The sequence below is a fragment of the Pan troglodytes genome, chromosome 15 (genome assembly GCF_028858775.2).
Source record: "Pan troglodytes isolate AG18354 chromosome 15, NHGRI_mPanTro3-v2.0_pri, whole genome shotgun sequence".
Classification (NCBI taxonomy): Eukaryota; Metazoa; Chordata; class Mammalia; order Primates; family Hominidae; genus Pan; species Pan troglodytes.
Genome location: NC_072413.2, coordinates 52,392,222 through 52,417,790, shown reverse-complemented (window position 1 = coordinate 52,417,790; position 25,569 = coordinate 52,392,222). Strand labels below are relative to the sequence as shown.

Below are 25,569 nucleotides of genomic sequence, written 5' to 3'. Positions count from 1 at the left end.
GCTATCTTAAATGTTTCCTTGTGTAGTTTATGCATAATGGTTGAGTCTGTGTGTTAATTCAATTTCAAATGCCACTAGTTTGTGAATGACCAGGACTCTGATTCTCTCTCCGCCCTCTTTCCTCATTGTTTTGGGGAATATCACACAGGTTAGGTAGAGAAAATACTTTTCCCTGGAATGCTGGAGTGTTTAACTGGACAATTATATTTTAGTAATTGACATCTCATGTTTCTTTGTTATAGAATAGTTGATGTTTTCCCGTATACTTAATATTAAAGTAGTTTAGTCGAGCATTTTTAAAAATTTTTAAATTTTTTTTTGAGACAGGGTCTCACTGTCTTCCAGGCTGGAGTGCATTGGTGTTATCATGGCTCACTGTAGCCTCTACCTCCCTGGGCTCAAGTGATCCTCCAACCTTAGCCTCCCAAGTAGCTGGGACCACAGATGCATGCCACCACACCTGGTTAATTTTTGTATTTTTAGTAGAGACAGGGTTTCATCATGTTGCCTAGGCTGGTCTCGAACTCCTGAGATCAAGCGATTTGCCTGCCTTAGCCTCCCATAAGTGCTGGGATTACAGGCATGAGCCACTGCGCCTGGCCTACTGAAGCTTTTTAAATGTAGAGGCTTAAATAGCACTTGCCGTGGGAATTGAGAGATGCAAATACTTGCAAAATTCAGTTGATTATTAAAGTATTTGATTAATCCATGCCAATATTTTCTCTCAATTTTCTAAGTATTCATGAATAAGTTATGTATTTATGTTGAGAGAATGATAATATATATGCTTCTCAACTTGCAATGGAATTATCTCCGGACATCATAAGTTGAAAATGTAAGTTGCAAATGCATTTAATGCACCTAACCTACCAAGCATCATAGCTTAGCCAACCTTAAACGTACTGAATACATATTTCTGAAACCTACTGAAACCACTGTTAAAACAAGTGTGTTTGTTTGACACATTGTGTGTGATCCTTGTCTACAGCCCAAATGACTGTTTTGGGTAACTCAAAGTTGAATTTAAAGATGAAAAAAGATAGGTTTCATAGTATAGGGGGAAGTGAAAGAGTGAGAGAGTTGGAAATTGTTAATCTGTAGCTAAATTCTTTATGAAATAAATGTGAAAGGATTAAGCTCATTCCGTGTAGTTCCTAGGGCGGAAAAAAGGTGGAGCAGCTGTCTGAACCAGTGAATTCCTCGTCTCTGAAAATGTTCCAGCACATAGTGAATAAACACCCTTGGGGCTGATCCAGTACTGGGAGGGGGCGAGTGGAAGACTCACAGGATCCTTTTCAATTCCGGAGGTCTATGAAGTAAAAAGCGGAGAAGTTTTGGGAGGAATAGAGAGGGAGGGGGACATCATTTAAAAGTAAGTTTGGGCACTCATACCAATTCTCATACTTACTACTTTGTCACATGCTACCCAGTGGTTACAAACAGTAAAATGAAGTAAAAATGCAGTACTAAGTATTAAAAATAGGCATTCAAATATTTTTCCAAATGCATGTTTTCAGCATTACCTCCAGGTAAAATATACCAGAACAACCAATTCATTTCTAAAAGGAAAATTGCATACCAATTTTCCTATCCCAATTTTCCTATTCCTATAAGAAATGAAAGAGACACAACGAGTTTTGTCAATAAAACTTTAGGAATATCTGCACATGTACATTTACATTCAAGTTGATAACACTGGTGGTTTCATTTCAATACAAATTATGCTAGAGAACTGACATTTCAGACATGGTCATATATATGCTTATTTGAATTCCTTTATCTTGATACAGATCTTGATTGTGAATCTTTTGATGATAGATGTGCAGCTAATTTGTCCCGAAACTCATGAAGATAATTGTATTGCTGAAAAAAGTAAAGATACATTGGAATACACTGTAGAAAACTAGTTATCAGTGTGGGCACAATATTAGCAGGTATCGGGAATAAAAAAAAAATACTTGCTAAGCACAATTCTACATCTTTTCGGGTAAGGAAGCATTTGCATCATGGGGAAGTTTTATCTTTTAGTAAAGCCATATAGTGTGAAAAACTATTGTTCTACAAGTCTCAAAATCAGAAGGTGAAATGAAATGTAGATGGATATGTTTTAAGTCTAAAATCCTTTCTTTACTTACAGGACCAAATAAGATTAAAACAGTACATAATGGCATTATTTTTGCTAACATTTTTCCCCCCTGGTAAGAAGGACAGAGCACTTTCTGTAGCAAGTAACTGGTATATTTAACAAAATCCATTTCTCAATTTATAGAAGCCCTAGTCTTCTGCTTTTTTGTGATGACATAATGCACTAGGGATAATTTTCATAGACAATATTTTTTAAAAACAAACTGTATTGCTAATCTCAGCAGATAAGCAAAATAAAAGCTTTAAATAATTTATCTGGAGTTTTAATAGCCTCCCAAAAGATATTCTTACTCTGCCAATCATCTCATTTCATATCCTTATTGAGATGTGGAAACTGCATTGCTAACACCAGCAAGCCTGTTTGCCACAGAATGCTGAGGTGATAAACTGAGTCTGTAGTAATATGGACTTAATTATCTGCAATGTTAAAGATGTAAAACATATGGATATTCATATATACATCTGGCCATGGCCATGTATTTTGTTTTCAAGAGAAGAGAGGTGAACTTTTTGGATTTGAAGCATCATTTGTTTTTTTTTTTTTTTGAGACAGGGTCTCACTTTGTCGCCCAGGCTGGAGTGCAGTGGTGTGATCTCGGTTCACTGCAACCTCTGCCTCCCAGGTTCAAGTGATTCTTGTGCCTCAGGCTCCCAAGTAGCTGGGACTACAGGCACACACAACCACCCTGGCTAATTTTTGTATTTTTAGCAGGGACAAGGTTTCGTTATGTTGGCCAGGCTGGTCTCCAACTCCTGGCCTTAAGTGATCCACCCAGCTCAGCCTCCCAAAGTGCTAGGATATAGGCATGAGCCGCCGCGCCTGGCCGCATCGTTTGATTTTAACATAAAGAGAGTTGTCTGTTTCAGACCTGTACAGTGGAGTGGATCCTGTATGGATTGTCCCGTTAATGACCTTATTTAAGCCCTAAGAATCAGGTTGCTTGGTGAATTTATCAGTAATTATGATAATTCACTGTTAATGACACTGGATTAGACCTCCAACCCTGGGAAGATGGGCTCTCAAGTCTAGGGAGCTGCCTAACGGCCAGGATTCTTTGGTGCCCACTCTTCTGATGAGCGGATTCTAATGCTGAGAGGGCACGCTGCTGAAAAGAAGGCACATTAGCTTTACAGATCTACAAAATGAAGTGACATCTGCAGAATCTTTTCAGTAACATGATTAATGCAACATCCTTGGCATTGCTAGTGCAGTGTTTTGAAGTGTTAGGGGAATGTACATGTGGAAGATGTCCCCAGTTATCTACGGCAAAGGATAATTAGCACTGCTTTCCATTTTTTGTATTATAGTCATTCATCTGTCTTTATTAAATGTTTTGGTGATATAACAAGATCTTCCATAGATTTTTTTTGGCCAAGAATCTACCCAAGAACGTACCAAGTTTGTATTAACAATAACCATCTCATTGTCCTAGGTGAGAGGATCCATTCCCAAAACGGACTGGGGCAAAAACTGAGAAGTAGGTAGATCCTGGAAAAGTAAACCAGGAAGTTCAAATTTTCATTATCTTGTTTGAAATCCTGTGTGCTTTTTTAGACTACCTGGATTATATTTACTTGTAAATTTTTAAAAACTAAAAGCATAAGCAAGTGGTATTTGAATAACAGAGTGCTTTGGATTTTCATTTCACTGCCCTTTTGGATTTTCATATGTAACCTTTTGGTTACACATGAATCTGTATTTGTAACAACGACCCCAACCACAACCAAGCAAGCACCGCCCACCTCCTCACCTTGATGGTCTGTATTGCCCCGGATCCTCTTAGGTCTCGCAGGCTGTCTATGGCTTGCTCTGGTGATATTGTGTCAGACAGGTATAGTAGGAGACAAGCAGCTACTAATGGAACATGACAGAAAAATAATATGTTATTAAATAACTAGTGACAGGGTACAGCATTTTATATTTAATAAGACTTCTGTTGATACAGAAGACTGGTGTAATTGTTCCAAATGAATTAAAAGACTGAGACTTTTAGTGTGTGTTTTTGACAGTTAAATTATGATCTTAAATGACAGTATGGTTGAATTAGAGTTTAACACTGGCTTCATTCTTTCATCCATTTAAAGTGTTCATCCATTCAGTGATTTAGTATATTTACAGATATGTGCAACCATCACCACAGTCAATTTTAAAGCACTTCATCACCTCAGAAAGAAGTGTACCCTTTTGCTGTCATCCTCTATTCCCCATCAACCCCTGCCATAGGCAACCACTAGTGTACTTTGTCTCTGTAGATCTGCCTATTCTGAGCAATCACATAAACGGAAACATACAATATTTTTTTGTGTGTGTCTGACTTCTCTTAGCATAATGTGTTCAGGGTTCATACATATTGTAGCATATGTCTGTATTTAATTCCTTTTTATGATCAAATAATATTCCATTGTATGGATATGCCACATTGTGTTTATCCGTTCGTCAACTGATGGACATTTAGGCTGTTTCCATTTTTTGGCTATTATGATTAATGCTGCTATAAACATTTGTATATAAGTCTTCGGGTATATACTTTGGAGTGAAATTGCTGGGTCATATGTTAATGTTTACTTGTTTGAAGAACTACTGCTAGACTATTTTCCAAAGCCGCTGCACCATTTTACATTCCCACCAACAGTGTATGAGGGTTCGAATTTCTCTACATCCTTGCCAATACTTGTTATTTTTCATGTTTTTATAATACCCTTCCTAATTGGTGTCAAGTGGTATCCACTGTGGTTCTGATTTGCATTTCCTGATGACTGATGATGTTGAGCATCTTCTCATGTGCTTACTGACTATATGTGTATCTTGCATGTAGAAAGGTTTATTTGGATACTTTGCCCATTTTTCAGTTATGTTGTTTGTTTATTATTATTATTTTTTCTTTTGAGAGAGACAATCTCACTTTGTCATCTAGGCTGGAGTGCAGTGGTGTAAACTCGGTTCACTGGTGCCTTGACCTCCTGGGCCCAGGCAGTCCTCCAGCCTCAGTCCCACAAGGAGCTGGGACTACAGGCATGCACCACTATGCCTGGCTAATTTTTGTATTTCTTGTAGAGATGGGGTTTCACCATGTTGCTCATGCTGTTCTCAAACTCCTAAACTCAGGTGATCTTTCTGCCTTGGCCTCCCAAAGTGCTGAGATTACAGGCATGAGCCACGACGCCCGGCCTATCTTTATTACTGAGTTGTAAGAGTTCTTTTTATATTCTGGATACAAATCCCTTATCAAATATATAGATTGCAAATATTTTTTCCCATTCTATGGGTAGTCTTGTCATTTTGATAGTATTCTTTGAAACACAAAAGCTTTCAATTTTGATATCATCCAACACTAAAAAAATAACTACTACTCCAGTGTGGCATTTCACGAACTCTTTTTTGTTTTCCTTAGTACATTAAAAAATTTTTTAAATTAACATATAGTAATTAACTTTGGTATTCATAAATAGTTACCCATGGAAACTATTTGGAAGTTACTCTATTATAACACCTCCACAGGAAGAACATCAAAAAATGTTAAAAAATAAGAATGCAGGTGTTAAGACTTGTAAATGATGTTTTGCCAGAATCCTCCAGAACAATGCTGAAAATACCTCCCACTCCCACCCAAGCTTTCCAGGGAACACCATGTTTAGGGCCTTAAGCAATCCTTTGAGTCTTAGCAAACTTATATTTTGCTTGGTTCCATTTTAATACAAAATGAACATATGGTCTGGAAACAGAAGTTTGTCTATTTGGCGGTTAAAAAAATAATAGAAATATATTTCTTACCAAGACAAGATCTCCCAAGTCCTCCATAGCAGCTGAAAGGGAAATACAGTTTTGAAGTTTGTACATTTCATTCCATCCCTAGTTACAACTAAAGACTTGCTCTTTCTGCCTTCTATTTACAACTCTAATGCCTAGCACAGTGCCTTGCACACGAAGATTAATAAATATTTTTGATTTAATCAACTGAGAGCAAGGTGTGCTTATTTCTTTGTTGGGAGGAATTCTGAACACCTCTAAGCATCAAGATAGGCGGAGTCTTCTTATTGACCTCTTTAGGTTCCAAGATCCACATCTGAGAAATGGAGCATGTTACCAATAGATAGAAATCAGACTTTTACCAACTGTCACTTTGATTATTCCTCTGTCTAAACAAAATCTGAGTGGTTACTGGACAAATGCCATGTAGATAATAACCGTTCATGTATCTAAAGGAGTCCAGAGATAGGGTATCACCGAAGTCTGGAGCATGGGCTCTGGAGCACCACTGCCTGGGCTTCAGTCCTGGCTCTGCCACTTATTAGATGTGTAAAGCTAAGCAAGTTATTTAATCTCTCTGGGACTCAGCCTTTTCACCTTTAAAATGGTGATAGCAATAGTATGTACATCAGAGTGAGGATTAAATGAGGCTCACAAATGAGTGAGCATTTGCCAAGGACTTAGAACACAGCTTTGTGCAGAGTAAGAAGTAAATGAGCATTAGCTGCTGTTATCTAGCACTGTAAAGAAATTAGCAGTTTTGTATAACTGGATTTTCCAGAAAAATGGAGATTAATCCTCAGTAGCAAAACTATTCATTTAAGTCATTTTCAAAGATCCTAAAAAATGTATTACATGCTTCCTAATGTACTTAGAGGGTATACTGAGCCTAATTTAGTGTGGATGACTTATCGTTATGGACATCAATTACTGAATTGTATTGTATTGCAGGTAAAGCTGTAGATATATATTTTGCTTTAGGATGTGAAATAGAGGACTGAATAGGTACTGACCCCTAGTCTTACTCGTGAACTTGCTTTCCACAAAGTGTTCCAGACATAGAACTGTTTCAGAGATCTGGATCTACCATATAAAGGTAGAGGCTGGGCATGATGGCTCAGGCCTATAATCCCAGCACTTTGGGAGGCCAAGGTGGGAGGACTGCTTGAGTCCAGTAGTTTAAGACCAGCTTTGGCAATAAAGTGAGACCCTGTCTCTCCAAAAAAAAAAAAAAAAAAAAAAAAAGCCTGGCATGGTTGCGCACACCTGAAGTCCTAGCTACTCAGGAGCCTGAGGTGGGAGGATCGCTTGAGCCCGGCAGTTCAAGGCTACAGTGAGCTATGACAGTGCCACTGCACTCCAGCCTGGGTGACAGAGAGAGACAACTGCCTTATTAAAAAAAAAAAAAAAGATCAAGATAGAACACTTCAGTGTCTTTTTGCAAGATTAATACTATTTTATACCTTTTGCTATTTTCATCTTTTTTCTTCTATTTGATGAATTCCTACTCATCTTTTAAAACCTCAAATTTCATTTCCTAAAATGCCTTTGTGCTCCTACAGAAAGGATCATTTTCCTGTGTGCTGCCTCTCCTGTCTTATTGCAGTTAAATGGTAGTGTTAGTTATAGGTTCCTCGAAGGTGGGGACTGTGCCTCCTTTGGTAGTCTCGGCGTGTGGTACACGGTAGGTGTTACTGGTTGAATTATGTCCCCCTAAAAGACATGCTGAAGTCCTTATCCTGTACCTGTGAGTGGGACCTTATTCAGAATTTGAGTCTTTGCAGGTATATTCAAGTTAAGATGAATTAGAGCAGGCCCTCATCCTAGATGACTAGTGTCCTTACACAAGGACAACACCATGCAAAGACACAGACATCCGAGGAAGCGTGTGATGACAGAGGCAGACTGGAGGGATTCGGCTGCAAGCCAAGGCCTGCCATGGATTGATGGCCACCACCAGAAGCTAGGAAGAGGCATGGAAGGACTCTCCTCAGTCTCAGGGGGCATGGCTCTGCTCTCATCTTAATTTTGGACTTACATCCTCTAGAAATGGGAAAGAAGAAATTTCTGTTGTTTTCAGCTACCTGGTTTGTGGTACTTTGTTACAATAGCCCCAAGAAACTACAAAATACAGTAGGCAAGCAGTGTTGTTCACTAATTTTATAAAGGGCTGCAAATGTCCAGGCAGAACCAGTGAGACAGCACTGGTAGACAACAGGACAGTGAAAAAGGTTTACCAGATCCTGTTGCTGAAGGATAAGCTCTATAGCTGTCTAGAAGTGTGGGTCCTCAAAGATGGCAGAATGGATAGAAAATAAACTAGTCACTGTAGGACACCTTCGAAAGCTCTAGGACAATGAAAAATGCCAGTTGTCAGATGCTTTATTTTATGGGAGACTGAAACATTCAGCATATGCAAAGTCACCCATCTACTGTCTATCCTGTTTGTACTCTGCACAAACATCAGAGCATTTGGGTTGCCAGAACCAGCTACAGTAGAATTTGTTAAGCTTCACTTCACTAAACAGAGCTAGTTTGATTTCTGGAAACTTTTCAGTAGAGGCTGCTTTCAAAAATTTATTTGAAAAAAAAAAAAGATCTCAAAATGGTTTGAAAAATAGGGCCCTATGTTGGAAAATATTTTTCCCCAGCTACATTTAACTATCTAATACTATTTTACCTATATGTATCAGAAACTTTCACATCAACAACTGGATCTATTTGAAATTTAGCTTTTATACTTAGTACTGGTTAAGTGACTATGCTTTTTCCATAGAGGAAGATGGGAAACAATAGGATGTAGAATGGCTTCTAGTTCTTTACTGCATATTCTGCAAACTATATTTCTCTGTATGTCAGAGTTCAGTTTGGCCACAAACAGGTGTGTGTCCCCAAAGACCCTCGTACTAGTTGGTTTGCCTTCAGAACTGACAGTGTTGGCATGAGGCCCCTGGGCTATAGGTTTAAGAGGAGAAGTTGGCTGGGCTTGTCCTATGACTAGGTGCCCTGAGAACCTCATGGCTATTTGATATAATTTCTACACTTCTAGCTCAAAGCAATGCCCTTAAGGAACTTGGGGCTTTTGAGGTCGTAAACTATTTAATACCCTACCTTATTCCAGAAAGGATTAAGCAGGTTATTAGAATATGAAATATACATTATGCACAGCAAAGGCCAGTTTCCTCCCCATGGCTGGCTCTCTGTTGCTTTGTGTGTTTCACTTCTGGCAGAGCATCTCTTGTTTTTTATCCACATCGCCCCTTTAAATCTTTGCCATGCTACTATCTACTGCCCATTGCCACTCTCTCCGGCCTTCCTCCAAGCTGCTTTTCTTTCCTCCTCATTTTGTCCCCTTTCCTTAACCCATCTTCTTTTGTTTTAAACTTTCACACCAGCAGCTTGCGTTTTTATAGCCACTGACACACAATAAGAGGCCCTCTTTCAATCTGTTAGCAGAGTCATATCATCAAATGTAATTTTCAAGTCATATTTTTAGGATTGCTTATTACTTAGAGGTAACTTTTTTGGTAGCTAATTTTGAAAAAATCGACTTTCTTTATTCTTTTTTTTTTTTTTTTTTTAGATGGGGTCTCCCTGTCACCCAGGCTGGAGTGCAGTACTGTCATCTTGGCTCACTGCAACCTCTGTCTCCCAGGCTCAAGCAGTTCCCCCACCTCATCCTCCTGAGTAGCTGGGACTACAGGCACGTACCACCATGCCTGGCATGTTCTTTTGTATATTTTTTGCAGAGATGGGGTTTTGCCATGTTGCCCAGGCTGGTCTTGAACTCCTGAGCTCAAGTGAGCCACCCACTACAGTCTCCCAAAATGCTGGGATTACAGGCGCGAGCCACTGCACCTGGCCAAAAAATTGATTTTCTTGCTATTGAAAGCAACTAAGCAATTGAAAAGCTAATAAGTGAGGCAGTGATGGTGAGGAGGGGAAAGGAGGGTCCCAAAATTGCAACTAAAGGTCTAAGACTAAAGGAAAGAAATTAAAAAAAAAAGCTTGTAACCTTGTTCTAATAATTTCCAAATCTACTCATTTATTGTCCCTACTCTTGAAAAGTAATAACAGCACGTATTTGACTACTTACCCTGTACCAGACATTGTGCCAGTGCTTTTCTAGTGCATTATTACCTTTTAATCCTTACAACAAACTATGAAATAGGTAATAACTGAATAGGGCTACCATAATTCCAGAAATCATTTTGACTGAGACATTTCTCACATAGTGTATGGAGAAAAGAACGTACTGTATTAAGGTTTTTCGGTAATTTTTAAGGCAGGTTGTAAGCTCTTCCATTATTTCACAGCAGCTGGCTATGTCAGGAGTCCCTCCATCTGCGATTGGATGATGATGGGTGATAATTCCACATTGCTGGTAGAGATCCAGAAGGTTTGGGACTCTATATTTTGACAGTTCCCCTCTGGTGCAGAAAACAAATACGTCTTGTATACCACAGCTCTTTAGTTCTTCTGCCAATAGACCAGGATACACAGACACACACACATAGAAAACATCACACATTTAAATACCATCAAGAGGGAGAATATGAAGTTAAGTTTCTTAAGCCAAACTAATACCAAATGACAATCTATAAATCTGAAGTGCCTATTGATATGTCTGAATCAAAAGGTGTCTAGAATTAAACCTCATATTACAAGTCAAAATGCCTTTTACTGAATTTCAAAATAAGTCAATTGCTGTTCTTGCAAAAAAAATTTTTTTGCAATGAATACTGCTTTAAAATAACCCCCCCTCTTTTTTTTTTTTTTTTTTTTTTTTGAGATGGAGTCTTGCTCTGTTGCCAGGCCGGAGTGCAATGGCACGATCTCAGCTCACTGCAACCTCTGCCTCCCAGGTTCAAGTGATTCTCCTGCCTCAGCCTCTCAAGTAGCTGGGATTACAATCATGTGTCACCACGCCCAGCTAATTTTGTATTTTTAGTAGAGACGGGGTTTCACCATGTTGGTCAGGCTGGTCTTGAACTCCCGACCTCAGGTGATCTGCCCGCCTCCGCCTCCCAAAGTGCTGGGATTACAGGCATGAGCCACCATGCCTGGCATAAAATAACTCTTAAAACACTTTAAATTGAGTAGCAAATATGGTTGATTTTGTGAGAAAAAGTAAAAAAGTGCTATCAATTAAGGTATGATAGATCTATGTTCAATTAAGGATGATAGCACTTTTTTTCTTTTTCTCACAAAATCAACCATGTCTGCTACTTCATCACTTAGCTGTCTGCTTGACTCTGAGTATTGTATATAAAATCTCCAGCATGGCCATGGTGTCAGAGTGCTAGTATTCTCCCTCATATCTGCACTGTAACACATCCTTGTGTATTTAATTTTATAGACTAGGTCGCCAGTAAATAAAACATTACCTGTATTAAACTTCTGTGACCTAGCTATTCTCATTATAATGATATGAATACTATAGGCATTCTATACACTAGGACTTCTTTATGGCAATATTAACTATTGAGCATTTGGTTTAAAATAAATAACTCTGGATGATCTAAGTGCTCCCAACTCCAGCCCTCTCCCTGTCCCTTAAATCCAAGGACATGTAGCTATTTAAGTACAAAGTACCTTCTCATGAACTAATCCCTGAGATGTACAGTACTATACATCTATTTGCCTTTTGTACACATTTGGTAATTTTTATTATCCAGTGATTTTCCAACTTTCTGAGAAAGGGCTAAGAAAGTATCTCAGGAACTGCTGCAGGGAGATTCTAGGTCTCCAATCAAACATATTGACCTGTTTTATGTACTGGATTCCATTTAAGATTTCATTGCAGAAAAAAAAAAGTTTTTTGAAAAAAATTGGAAACTGTTTTTTATAGAAAATGCTAAATGAATATGACATTCCAAAATGTACAAGACTGACTTTGAACCAATGATTTAAATTACATATATTTTGCTTATGACCTAAATGTTCCCCAAATAGAAATTTCCTAGCATGGTGGGTGTGTCTAAAGCAGAAAAGTTTTATAAATACTACAAGGGTCAACTATCTATTACTGTCTTTAAGTCTTTTTTTGGTAGGTAAGGAATACTTTTTTTTTTTTTTTTGAGGCAGGGTCTTGCTCTGCCACCAGGTTGGAGTGCAGTAATGCAATCTCAGCTCATTGCACTCCAGCCTGGGTGACAGAGCAAGACCTTGTGATCTCGGCACCATCTCAGCTCACTGCAGCTTTGACCTCCTGGGCTCAAGTGATCCTCCCATCTCAGCCTCCCAAGTTGCTGGGACTACAAGCACGCGCCATCATGCCCAGTTAATTTTTGTATTTTTTGCAGAGACAGGGTTTTGCCTTGTTGCCCAGGCTGGTCTCGAACTCCTGAGCTCAAGCGATCAACCCGCCTCGGCCTACCAAAATGCTGGGATTACAGGTGTGAACCACTGCACCTGACCAGGAATAAATTTTTAAAAGTACATTAGCAAACTGATGTTCTAGAATAACCACGAAAAGTTTTTAAGATTCAGAAAATCTATACTGGTTAGAATCAAGCAATATATACATTTTAATTTGCCATACTATAAGGATATTGGTAGGACTAGTAGGTTTGAGACATTCCAGGCCAATCAGAATAAAATCTTTTGAAAATCCACATTTGTTAGTATCATGCAATATGTAAATTCCAAATTGGGGCAGATTATGAGGATTATTAGACTTGTGGCTATAATGGTATGAACATCCTTGAGCATGCAACAACCAGTTCCCATTCTGTCTTTTCCATCTAGATGCTGGCTCTCAAAATTTTCCATCCAGGATTCACAAATTCACTGCTAACTTGGAGTTCCTAGCTCATGTTTAATTTCTACTACCACAGTCAAGTCTGCAAGGAACAGTAAAGACCTGGGGGGAGCAATATGTCAGTTTTCTATTTACATACTTTTTTTCATGCCAACTTCTACATTCTAACCTCAAATGTAGTTTATATGTATAATATAACTACAACAATCAGTGAAAAGCAACTCCATGGTTAGGTAAATGATGGTCTTCACAAATACCTCTTTACATATCAGAATAAGTCTATAGTTTAGAACTTCACACAATATTGAAAACTTATTGCTATATTAAAAATAAACTGATTTGTTCTTTTTGACAGAGAGATTTTCAATGCTATTTATTTAAAAAACCCATGAGTGTGGTTGCGTGATATTACACCTACCTGTATCTTTTTGGACATTTCTTCTAACATCTTTAAATTTACAACCTATAAGTAATAATAAAGCAAGTAAAAAAGTCAGTTTTTCGTCATATGTAACAGGTATGTTTAAACACTTATATAGCTACTTTATAAAGTCAGTTCACATAATCATTTATATGTTTCAATTATATTTTGAATATGAATTTCAATTTCTTATATTTCTAGGAATATAATTACAGGGATTCATCCTAATCAAGGATTCTGTATTCTGTGTTTCTTCTGTAACAAGTACCTGGTTGTAGTCCTCAGCCTCATTTGTACTCCAGGCTTTAAGCTTTATTAAGATTGGCAAAGTACAAGTGTAGGGCTGTGACTGCAGATCTGGAAGGGCTGAAAGGTAGATCTATGTTCCTTTAACTATAGTCCACCATGAGGGCTTCGCAGTGTGTTCCCCAGTGCTGATGGTCTGTGAAATTTACTTATTGCCCAGTATAGAGAATGATGTGTTAGTTGACCAAATACTTGTTCTAAATATATTGTTGGCACGGATGTGGTGAAAAGGGAACACTTTTACACTGCTGGTGGAAATGTAAACTAGTACAACCACTATGGAAAACAGTGTGGAGATGCCTTAAAGAACTAAAAGTAGAACTACCATTTGACCAGCAATCCTACAACTAGGTATATACCCAGAGGAAAAGAAGTCATTATATGAAAAAGATACTTGCACACACATGTTTACAGCAACATAATTTCCAACTGCAAAAATTTAAAACCAGCCCAAATGCCCATCAATTAATGAGTAGATAAAGAAAATGTGGGATTCCCGGGCAAGATGGCTGAATAGGAACAGCTCTGGTCTGCAGCTCCCAGCAAGACCAATGCAGAAAGAAGACGGGTGATTTCTGCATTTCCAACTGAGTGGTACTTGGAATGCCAGCAAGACAGAACCATTCACTCCCCTGGAAAGGGGGCTGAAGCCAGGGAGCTGAGTGGTCTTGCTCTGTGGATCCCACCCCCAACGGAGCCCAACAAGCTAAGATCCACTGGCTTGAAATTCTCACTGCCAGCACAGCAGTCTGAAGTCAACCTGGGATGTTCCAGCTTGGTGGGGGGAGGGGTATTAACCATTATTGAGGCTTGAGTGGGCAGTTTTCCCCTCACAGTGTAAACAAAGCCAGTCGGAAGTTTGAACTGGGTGCGGAACCCACCACAGTGTGGAAAAGCCACGGGAGCCAGACTGCCTCTCTAGATTCCTCCACTTTGGGCAGGGCATCTCTGAAAGAAAGGCAGCAGCTCCAGTCAGGGGCTTATAGATAAACTCCCTTCTCCCTAGGAGAGAGCACCTGGCGGAAGGGATGGCTGTGGGCACAGCTTCAGCAGACTTAAACATTTCTGCCTGCTGGCTCCGAAGAGAGCAACAGATCTCCCAGCACAGTGCTCAAGCTTTGCTAAGGGACAGACTGCCTCCTCAAGTGGGTCCCTGAACCCCATGCCTCCTAACGGGGAGACACCTCCCAGCAGGGGTCGACAGACACTTCGTACAGGAGAGCTCCAGCTGGCATCTGGCAGGTGCCCCTCTGGGACTAAACTTCCAGAGGAAGGAGCAGGCAGCAATCTTTGCTGTTCTGCAGCCTCCACTGGTGATACCCAGGAAAACAGGGTCTGGAGTGGACCTCGAGCAAACTCCAGCAGACCTGCAGAAGAGGGGCCTGACTGTTACAAGGAAAACTAACAAACAGAAAGCAATAGCATCAACATCAACGAAAAGGACGCCCACACAGAAACCCCCATTCAAAAGTCACCAACATCAAAGACCAAACGTAGATAAATCCGTGAAGTTGAAGAAAAACCAGAGCAAAAAGGCTGAAAATTCCAAAAACCAGAACACCTCTTCTCCTCCAAAGGATCACAACTCCTCGCCAGCAAGGGAACAAAACTGGACAGAGAATGAGTTTGATGAACTGACAGAAGTAGGCTCGAGAAGGTGGGTAATAACAAACTCCTCCAAGTTAAAGGAGCATGTTCTAACCCAATGCAAGGAAACTAAGAAACTTGACAAAAGGTTAGAGGAACTGCTAACTATGATAACCAGTTTAGAGAAGAACATAAATGACCTGATGGAGCTGAAAAACACAGCAGGAGAACTTCGTGATGCATACACAAGTATCAATAGCTGAACCGATCAAGCAGAAGAAAGGATATCAGAGATTGGAGACCAACTTAATGAAATAAAGTGTGAAGACAAAATTAGAGAAAAAAGAATTAAAAGGAATGAACAAGGCCTCCAAAAATATGGGACTATGTGAATCAACCAAACCTATGTTTGACTGGTGTACCTGAAAGTGACGGGGAGAATGGAACCAAGTTGGAAAACACACTTCAGGATATTATCCAGGAGAACTTATCCAACCTAGAAAGACAGGCCAACATTCAAATTCAGGAAATACAGAGAACACCACAAAGATACTCCACGAGAAAAGCAACCCCAACACACATAATCATCAGATTCACCAAGATTGAAATGAAGGAAAAAAATGTTAAGAGCAGCCAGAGAGAAAGGTTAGGTTACCCACAAAAGGAAGCCCATCAGATTAACAGCAGATCTCTCTGCAGAAACCCTACAAGCCAGAAGAGAGTGGGGGCCAATATTCAACATTCTTAAAGAAAATAATTTTCAACCCAGAATTTCATATCCAGCCAAACTAAGCTTCCTAAGTGAAGGAGAAATAAAATCCTTTACAGACAAGCACATGCTGAGGGATTTTGTCCCCACCAGGCCTGCCTTACAAGAGCTCCTGAAGGAAGCACTAAACCTGGAAAGGAACAACTGGTATGAGCCACTGCAAAAACGTACAAAAATGCAAAGACCATCAACGCTATGAAGAAACTGCATCAACTAATGGGCAAAATAACCAGCTAGCATCATAATGACAGGATCAAATTCACACATAACAATACTGACCTTAAATGTAAATGGGCTAAATGCCCCAATTAAAAGACACAGACTGGCAAATTGGATAGAATCAAGACCCATTGGTGTGCTGTATTCAGGAAACCCATCTCACGTGCAAAGACACACATAGGCTCAAAATAAAGGGATGGAGAAATATTTACCAAACAAATGGAAAGCAAAAAAAAGCAAGGGTTGCAATCCTAGTTTCTGATAAAACAGACTTTAAACCAACAAAGATAAAAAAAGAAAAAGAAGGGGATTACATAATGGTAAAGGGATCAATGCAAAAGAAGAGCTAACTATCCTAAATACATATGCACCCAACATAAAAGCATCCAGGTTCATAAAGCAAGTTCTTAGAGACCTACAAAGAGACTTAGACTCCCACACAATAATAGTGGGAGACTTTAACACCCCACTGTCAATATTAGACAGATCAGCGAGACAGAAAATTAACAAGGATATCCAGAACTTGAACTCAGCTCTGGACCAAGCAGACCTAATTGACATCTACAGAACTCTCCACCCCAAATCATCAGAATATACATTCTTCTCAGCACCACATCGCACTTATTCTAAAATTGACCACATAATTGGAAGCAAAACACTACTCAGCAAATGCAAAAGAACAGAAATCATAACAAACAGTCCCTCAGACCACAGTGCAATCAAATTAGAATTCAGGATTAAAAAACTCACTCAAAACTGCACAACTACATGGAAACTGAACAACCTGCCCCTGACTACTGGGTAAATTAAGGCAGAAAAAAAGAAGTTATTTGAAACCAATGAGAACAGAGACACAATGTACCAGAATCTGCAGTGTTTAGAGGGAAATTTATAGCACTAAATGCCCACATGAGAAAGCGGGAAAGATCTAAAATTGACACCCTAACATCACAATTGAAAGAACTAGAGAAGCAAGAGCAAACAAATTCAAAAGCTAGCAGAAGACAAGAAATAACTAAGATCAAGCCGGGTGCGGTGGCTCATGCCTATACTCCCAGCGCCTTGGGAGGCCAAGGTGGGTGGATCACGAGGTCAGGAGATCGAGACCATCCTGGCTAACATGGTGAAACCCCGTCTCTACTAAAAATACAAAAAAATTAGCTGGGTGTGGTGGTGGTGCCTGTAGTCCCAGCTACTAGGGAGGCTGACGCAGGAGAATGGCATGAACCCGGGAGGCGGAGCTTGCAGTGAGCCGAGATTGTGCCATTGCACTGTAGCCTGGACGACAGAGCGAGACTCTGTCTCAAGAAAAAAAAAAAGAGCTAACTAAGATCAGAGCAGAACTGAAGGAGATAGAGACATAAAAAGCCATTCAAAAAATCAATGAATCTAGGAGCTGGTTTTTTTGAAATGATTAACAAAATAGATAGACCACTAGCCAGACTAATAAAGAAGAAAAGAGAGAAGAATCAAATAGACACAATAAAAAATGATAAAGGGGATATCACCACTGATCCCACAGAAATACAAACTACCATCAGAGAATACTATAAACACCTCTACAAAAATAAACTAGAAATCTAGAAGAAATGGATAAATTCCTGGACACATACACCCTCCCAAGACTAAACCAGGAAGAAGTCGAATCCGTGAATAGACCAATAACAAGTTCTGAAATTGAAGCAGTAATTAATAGCCTACCAACCAAAAAAAGCCCAGGACTAGATGGATTCACAGCTGAATTCTACCAGAGGTGCAAAGAGGAGCTGGTACCTTTCCTTCTGAAACTATTCCAAACAATAGAAAAAGAGGGAATCCTCCCTAACTCATTTTATGAGGCCAGCATCATCCTGATACCAAAACCTGGCAAAGACATCACAAAAAGGAAAATTTCAGGTCAATATCCTTGATGAACATCGATGCGAAAATCCTCAGTAAAATACTGGCAAACTGAATCCAGCAGCACATTAAAAAGCTTATCCACCACGATCAAGTCAGCTTCATCCCTGGGACGCAAGGTTGGTTCAACATATGCAAATCATTAAATGTAATCCATCACATAAACAGAATCAGTGACAAAAACCACATGATTATCTCAGTAGATCTGGAAAAGGCCTTTGATAAAATGCAACACCCCTTCATGCTTAAAACACTCAATAAACTAGGTATTGATGGAACGTATCTGAAAATAATAAGAGCTATTTATGACAAACCCACAGCCAATATCATACTGAATGGGCAAAAGCTGGAAGCATTCCCTTTGAAAACCGTCATAAGACAAGAATGCCCTCTCTCACCACTCCTATTTAACAGAGTATTGGAAGTTCTGGCCAGGGGAATCAGGCAAGAGAAAGAAATAAAGAGTATTCAAATAGGAAGAGAGGAAGTCAAATTGTCTCTTTTTACAGATGACATGATTGTATATTTAGAAACCTCATTGTCTCAGCCCAAAGCTGATAAGCAACTTCAGCAAAGTCTCAGGATACAAAATCAATGTGCAAAAATCACAAGCATTCCTATACACCAATAACAGACAAACGGAGAGCCAAATCATGAGTGAACTCCCATTCACAATTGCTACAAAGATAATAAAATACCTAGGAGTAAAACTTACAAGGTATGTGAAGGATTTCTTTAAGGAGAACTACAAACCACTGCTCAAGGAAATAAGAGAGAACACAAACAAATGGGAAAACATTCCATGCTCATGGATAGGAAGAATCAATATCATGAAAATGGCCATACTGCCCAAAGTAATTTATAGATTCAATGCTATCCCCATCAAGCTACCATCGACTTTCTTCACAGAATTAGAAAAAACTACTTTAAATTTCATATGGAACAAAAAAAGAGCCCATATAGCCAAGACAATCCTAAGTAAAAAGAACAATGCTGGAGGCATCACGCTACCTGACTTCAAACTATACTACAAGGCTATAGTAACAAAAACAGCATGGTACACATGCCAAAACAGATATATAGACCAATAGAACAGAACAGAGGCCTCAGAAATAACACCATACATCTATAACCATCTGATCTTTGACAAAACTGACAAAAACAAGCAATTAGGAAAGGATTCCCTATTTAATAAATGGTGTTGGGAAAACTGGCTAGCCATATGTAGAAAACTGAAAGTGGACCCCTTCCTTACACCTTACACACAAATTAACTTAGGATGGATTAAAGACTTAAACCTAAGACCTAAAACTCTAAAAACTGTAGAAGAAAACCTAGGCAATACCATTCAGGACATAGGCATGGGCAAAGACTTCATGACTAAAACACCAAAGGCAATTGCAACAAAAGCCAAAATTCACAAATGGGATTTAATTAAACTAAAGAGCTTCTGCACAGCAAAAGAAACTATCATCAGAGTGAATAGGCAACCTACAGAATGGGAGAAAATTTTTGCCGTCTATCCATCTGACAAAGGTCTAATATCCAGAATCTACAAGGAACTTAAACAAATTTACAAGAAAAAACCAAACATCCCCATCAAAAAGTGGGGTTGTGAAGTATAATAAAAAAAGAAAATGTGAGATATACATACACACACACACACACGCACACACATGCCATGGAATACTACTCAGCCATGAAAAGGAACAAAATGGCATTCAGAGCAACCCGGGTGGAACTGGAGACTATTATTCTTTTTTTTTTTTTTTTTGAGACAGAGTCTCGCTCTGTTGCCAGGCTGGAGTGCAGTGGTGCGATCTCGGCTCACTGCAACCCCTGCCTCCTGTCAAAGCAATTCTCCTACCTCAGCCTCCCAAGTAGCTGGGACTATAGGCACGTGTCACCATGCCCAGCTAATTTTTGTATTTTTAGTAGAGACGGGGTTTCACCATGTTGTCCAGGATAGTCTCGATCTTCTGACCTCGTGATCTGCCCGCCTCGGCCTCCCAAAGTGCTGGGATTACGGGTGTGAGTGACTGCACCCGGTCACTGGAGACTATTATTCTAAGTGAAGTAACTCAGGAATGGAAAACCAAACATCGTATGTTCTCACTCATAAACAGGAGGTAAACTTTGAGGACACAAAGGCATAAGAATGATACATTGGACTTCGGGGGCTGGTGGGGACAGGTGGAAGGGGGATGAAGGATAAAAGACTTCACATTGGGTACATTGTATACTGCTCTGGTGATGGGTGCACCAAAATTTCAGAAATTGCCACTAAAGAACTTATTCATGTAACCAAACACCACCTGTCCCCCCAAAAGCTACTGCAATAAAAATATATTTAAAAATATATACATATTGATAGGAAGCCCATTATTGTGTTACCCACCTGGAAGAGCACATAAACCGAGAAACTGAGAACAATTCACTCGTGACAAAGGTAGCCTGAAAAGAAGAAAAATTTATCATGTTTAGTTAAGTTTTTAAAAAGTTATAAATGGAAATTCAGTTTAATCAATATGGGTGCTTGCCACCAAATAAAGTTGTGTTAAAGTTTTACAGTAGTCACAAAGTAAGAATTCACAGTTAAGTATCAATATGTTGGTCACAAAAAAAAACATAGAAAGACAAAGTTTTAAAACAGGGACTTATTTGCTTTGTTATTATTTAAGTCTTAAAAATGACAAGTTAGGCTGGGTGCAGTGGCTCATGCCTATGATCCCAGCACTTAGAGAGGTCAAGGCAGGCAGGCTGTTTGAGTCCAGGAGTTCAAGACCAGCCTGGGCAACATGGTGAAATCCTGTCTCTACAAAAAACAAGAAAACAAAAAACCAAGTTAATTTAAATTTACCTTAAAGATAATAATGCCTAGATTGCCAACCGGTAGTATATGGTGTACTTATGTTATCCTGTGGTATATTACCTGAGATAATTTGCATTAGTGATTTAGGAAAATGAATTGGAAAATGACTATTGGACAATTTTCTCCCCAGCATTTATTCTACATTACTGTTTTAAGATTTTTTAAATAGAGCTTCCTTAACAGATATAATTTCATATGATGAAAACCACAGGTTTTTGGTTAAAAAGAAATAATGTGAAGAAATCATATTCCCACTTTGCAGTACTCAGGGACAGAGGCTCACCTTGTCTGCATGTCAGAAGATGATTTAAAGGAAAACAGGAGGCATCATCTAAATACCACCTGACTTTGAAAATTAGATGAATTTTTGTGTTTAAATGGGAGTTTTAAGTGGAAATGGAAAGTAATGCTATTTGATGGCAGGACAAAAGACCTTTAGGACACTCTTTCTCTTCTGACAGTAGGGATAGTGCTTTCTTAAGAAGAGAGACTATTATATTTGCAGTGATGAGAGAAAGCATTTGATTGCTCATTGTAAAGAATCTGGTATAACCATAAGTCACTTGCCAAGATTAAAAGGCTGATTTTATGTAGAAACTTTTTGTTATTGCATTGATGTGGCTTTTATCTTAAACAGAGTCTGTTGATAGATGCATTACTGTGACATTACTTCTAAGTATTACCTAGGATTTGATTTAATGAGAAATGATTAAATATCTCATCTCATATTTGGTATATTATTCTTTTGTCATAAAAGAATAAGTAGATTTTGATACTAAATGGGAGATTATTTCAATCCTGCCTCTATTTCCTACTTACTTCCTTCTACTAAGTTAGTAGAAGGGCCAAAAACAAAAAAAGGGTCTTATTCTATATTATAAATAGTAAATGAATCATGGAGTTAGAATGTATAAAGAAGGGCCAAAAAAAAAAAAAAAAGGGTCTTATTCTGTATTATAGATAGTAAATGAATCATGGAGTTAGAAGATCCTTTAATGATTAGAATTATATAATCAGACGGGGATAATCCCTTAACATTTTCAATATGTGAACTATATTCTACTAAGATTATGATGTAACTAAATTTACATTTATGATGTAGATTGTGATTTTAGCTCATCATTGATCAGAAATGCTAACATACCATGATATATGAATTGGAGTCTGTTCATCTTCAATAGGCTCTTCATCTGATGAGTCAAACTCACTTGTTTGTATTGAACTGGGCTTCAAAAGAAATGTTATGTTAAATAACTGTAAAGAATTTTTTTGTAGTTTTAGGATAGCTAATCCTTGTCTAAACACACACTGAATTCATATTTGCAATGTATTCAGCCATCAATCCAGAATATCAATGAGATCAGCAATATTAATAATAAATGACTGCTATTTACCTTCCTATTAATAATTATAGCACTGCATAGTGGAAAGAGAGTTGGATTGGGAACCAAGAAATCTGGCTTCTGATCTTGGTTCTGCCACTTACTGTATACTCTCTGACAAGCCACTTCAGTTGATTCTGGATCTCGATTTTCCTCAACTATAAAGTGAGGAGGTTTATTCATTCACAAATATTTCTTGGCCACCTTCATTTGCCAAGCACTGGAAATGCAAAAGATCTATAAGATAAATAGCCTGCCTTCAGTATGGCTGGAGAGACAGATGTGTGCATAGATTACAGAAGAAAGGTATTATATAAGTGCTGAAATGGAAGCAGAACTATACACTGTGGAACAGAGAAGAGAGTGACCACGTAGGTAGCTGGAGAAGGCTTCACAGAGGAAACACTTTAGCTGGGTTTTGAAAGAAGAGCAGGTTTTAAAGAAGATAGGAAAGGGAGGGTGCGGTGGCTCATGGCTGTAAATCTCAGCACTCTGGGAGGCGAAGGTGGGCAGGTCACCTGAGGTCAGGAGTTTGAGACCAGCCTGGCTAACATGGCAAAACCTGGCTCTACCAAAAATACAAAAATTAACCAGGCATGGTGGCACATGCCTGCAATCCCAGCTACTCGGGAGGCTGAGGCAGGAGAATCCCTGGAACCCAGGAGGCAGAGGTTGCAGTGAGCCAGGAACACACCACTGCACTCCAGCCTGGCTAACAGGGCATGACTCTGCCAAAAAAAAAAAAAAAAAAAAAAAAAAAAGGAAGAAGAAAAAAGAAAGGAAAGAAGTTAAGCCAAGGGCTTGTGTATTGAGGAACTGTGATATCAAAATAGAGATGGAGTAGAGGAGATGAAGAAGTAGTTTTGCCCACCCCTTTTCTCAAAAAACATCCCCACATGGCCTAGTAGTTTGGTGGGGGTGGTGTAGGTGAAATAACCTGCCTCCAACTTTATGAATCACTAGACTAGAGAGATTGAGATAGACTTCGTATGCTGATCTAAGCAGCTGGAACTTAATCCTGCAGCATTTTGACATGGAAGACTTCTACACTCCTTGTTGAAATTTTAAGGAATCAAAAGAAAAAGAAAAACAAAAACAAAACAGAACAAAACCCATACCCTTTTCTCACTCCCTAGTTGAAACCAATTGAAAGATAAGGAAATGGAGTTTTATTATTGTATATCAAATGGAGTATGCAGCTTAAAGCTGTTGCCACGTGGGCTTGCCCCTTGTTCACTCCAGAATTAGACAAATGTATCCACCCAGTCACAGGTGGCCATGGACAGTCTGGGGCTCCTGTGTGCCAGAGAGTGGACCAGAAAGCACCTTCTGCAGGCAGGCAGGTAGATCCCAAGAAAGAAGGAAAGAAAAAGTTGAGATACTGGTGTTCAGTTCCTTCCAAACTCGGGGATCAGATAACTCAATGGGGACAGGTGGAGAAAGAGGCCAGGAGTGAAGGAAAGCTGATGTCCCTCCACATGGCAACATGGGGATTAGCAATTGTAACCACCTAATGCCCTTTCTAGCTCTGAAGCTATATTCTACAACGGTCTTGGTACTAGAAGATCACAGGACGGCTAATTTAGGCTACGGATTTTTTTTTTTCTTTCTTTCTTTTATCTTGAGATAGGGTTTTGCTCTGTCGCCCAGGCTGGAGGGCAGTGGCGTGATATCAGCTCACTGCAACCTCTGTCTCTTGGGTTCAAGCTATTCGCGTGGCTCAGCCTTCCGAGTAGCTGGGACTACAGGCGTGCACTACCACGCTCAGCTAATGTTTGTATTTTTAGTAGAGACGGGGTTTCACCGTGTTGGCTAGGCTTGTCTCCAACCCCTGGCCTCAAGTGATCCGCCCGCCTTGGCGTCCCAAAGTGTTGGGATTACAGGCGCGAGCCACCACCCGGACCTAGGCTATGGATTTCTGTTGCTTTGGCTCTATCTGAAGTATTATAATCAACTGCACCCAAAGGAAAGGCTTCCAGTAGGTTGTCAAGCCGGGCAGTAGGAAATATGGGTTAGGTGGGGGATCTTCAGATCCTTGCCTGCATCTGTTTTTTCTTTAAAGCAACTTTGATGATTCATATTTCAAATTTGTGTGGCCCATTCACCAGGTTTATTAATCCTAACAGAGCTGGACGTTTCTGCTTCCCCAGGCCCTGTGATTCTGAACGTCACGGGAAAAGAGCAGCATTGCCAGGTGGCCCTGGGGCATGGTGACAGCGGTGGTGTCGCCCACAAGCCGCGGCGTGGCATTCGTACTCAAGGTTTCGCCAGGCCCTGTGGGCGCAGGCAGCGCCCGGCCACCCTTCGGGGCTGGGGTATCGCGCCCACTCATCGCTGACACTCAAGCTCCTCGGCTCGGTTTCCTCGGTACAACGAGGCTCGGCCCTCTTTGGCTGGGCGGTTGGGAGGCTTATGAGACCCCGCAGGGGACAGGTGACAGCCCACAGCAGGTGCACAGCGAATGTCCGTCTTTCCTTCGTCGGCCACCGACCCTGCTCCTTCGTCTCTCGTGCCCGTGCGGGGCAGAGTCACCTCCCCGACCCGCAGAACGGTTACGGCGCAAGTCGCACTGCTACCAGGCTACGGCTGCCCTCCGGCCCAGGATCGGGTCCCCGGGACCGCTTGCGTCCCTGCCGCCTCGCTCCTCCAAGCCCCAGCACGTCCAACTCACCGGCTTCATCGCTGGCCGCCCCACGTCGAGACCAGTGCCGACTCCCTCCGCAGCGCCGGCGACTCACCGGTGCCCCGGCCGAGCCCGCGCCCCGCAGCTTAGCTCACTGGTTCGTCCTTCTGTGAGGTGGGCGCGGCGTCTTCCAGCAACCAATCAGATCCGCTTCTGGTTTCTTACTCCGCCTTTGGGTGGCCGAAGACTCGGCCTCTAATCGCTGATTGGTTCCTAGAAGACCTTTGAAAGACGCGCGGGAGGCGGGCCCTGTGGGACGTTGATTGGCTGGGAGGGCGCCCTCCTCCCGCCAGTTGGGAGAGTGCAGGGGGCGGAGGCGGGGCGGAAGAGTCAGAAGGCGGCCCTAGCGCTTGGGGGACGCTGGAAAGCTTTGCTTTCTGATGGCAGGATGTCAGCGTGGTCCATACGGTTGGGAGGTGATTTTTTTTTTTTTTTTTGAGACGGAGTTCGCTTTTGTTGCCAAGGCTGGAGTACGCTTTTGTTGCCCAGGCTGGAGTACAATGGCGCGATCTCGGCTCACCGCCACCTCCGCCTCCCGGATTCAAGCGAGTCTCCGCCTCACCCTCCCGAATAGCTGGGATTACAAGGATGTGCCACCAAGCCTGACTAATTTTTGTATGTTTTGTAGAGACGGGGTTTCTCCATGTTGGTCAGGCTGGTCTCGAACCCGGGTTGGGAGTTTCTGTGTTTGTGACGGAGGTCTTACTATATTGCCCAGGCTGGCCTCGAACTCCTGGCCTCAAGCAATCCTCCCGCCTTAGCCTCCCTTGTAGCG

At 40.5% G+C, this 25,569-nt stretch overlaps 1 protein-coding gene across 2 annotated transcripts; it reads right to left on the bottom strand.

Moving 5' to 3' along the window:
* Nucleotides 1–1,635: 1,635 nt before the first annotated feature.
* On the bottom strand, nt 1,636–24,905 carry CDKN3 (cyclin dependent kinase inhibitor 3). Of its 2 annotated transcripts, none has more exon segments than NM_001280242.1 (8): nt 1,636–1,863; nt 3,897–4,000; nt 5,918–5,949; nt 10,150–10,372; nt 13,075–13,119; nt 20,256–20,311; nt 21,874–21,956; nt 24,783–24,882. In NM_001280242.1, coding segments are annotated over 8 exon segments (639 nt in total). In that variant the 5' UTR covers nt 24,792–24,882; the 3' UTR covers nt 1,636–1,776.
* Nucleotides 24,906–25,569: the final 664 nt, after the last annotated feature.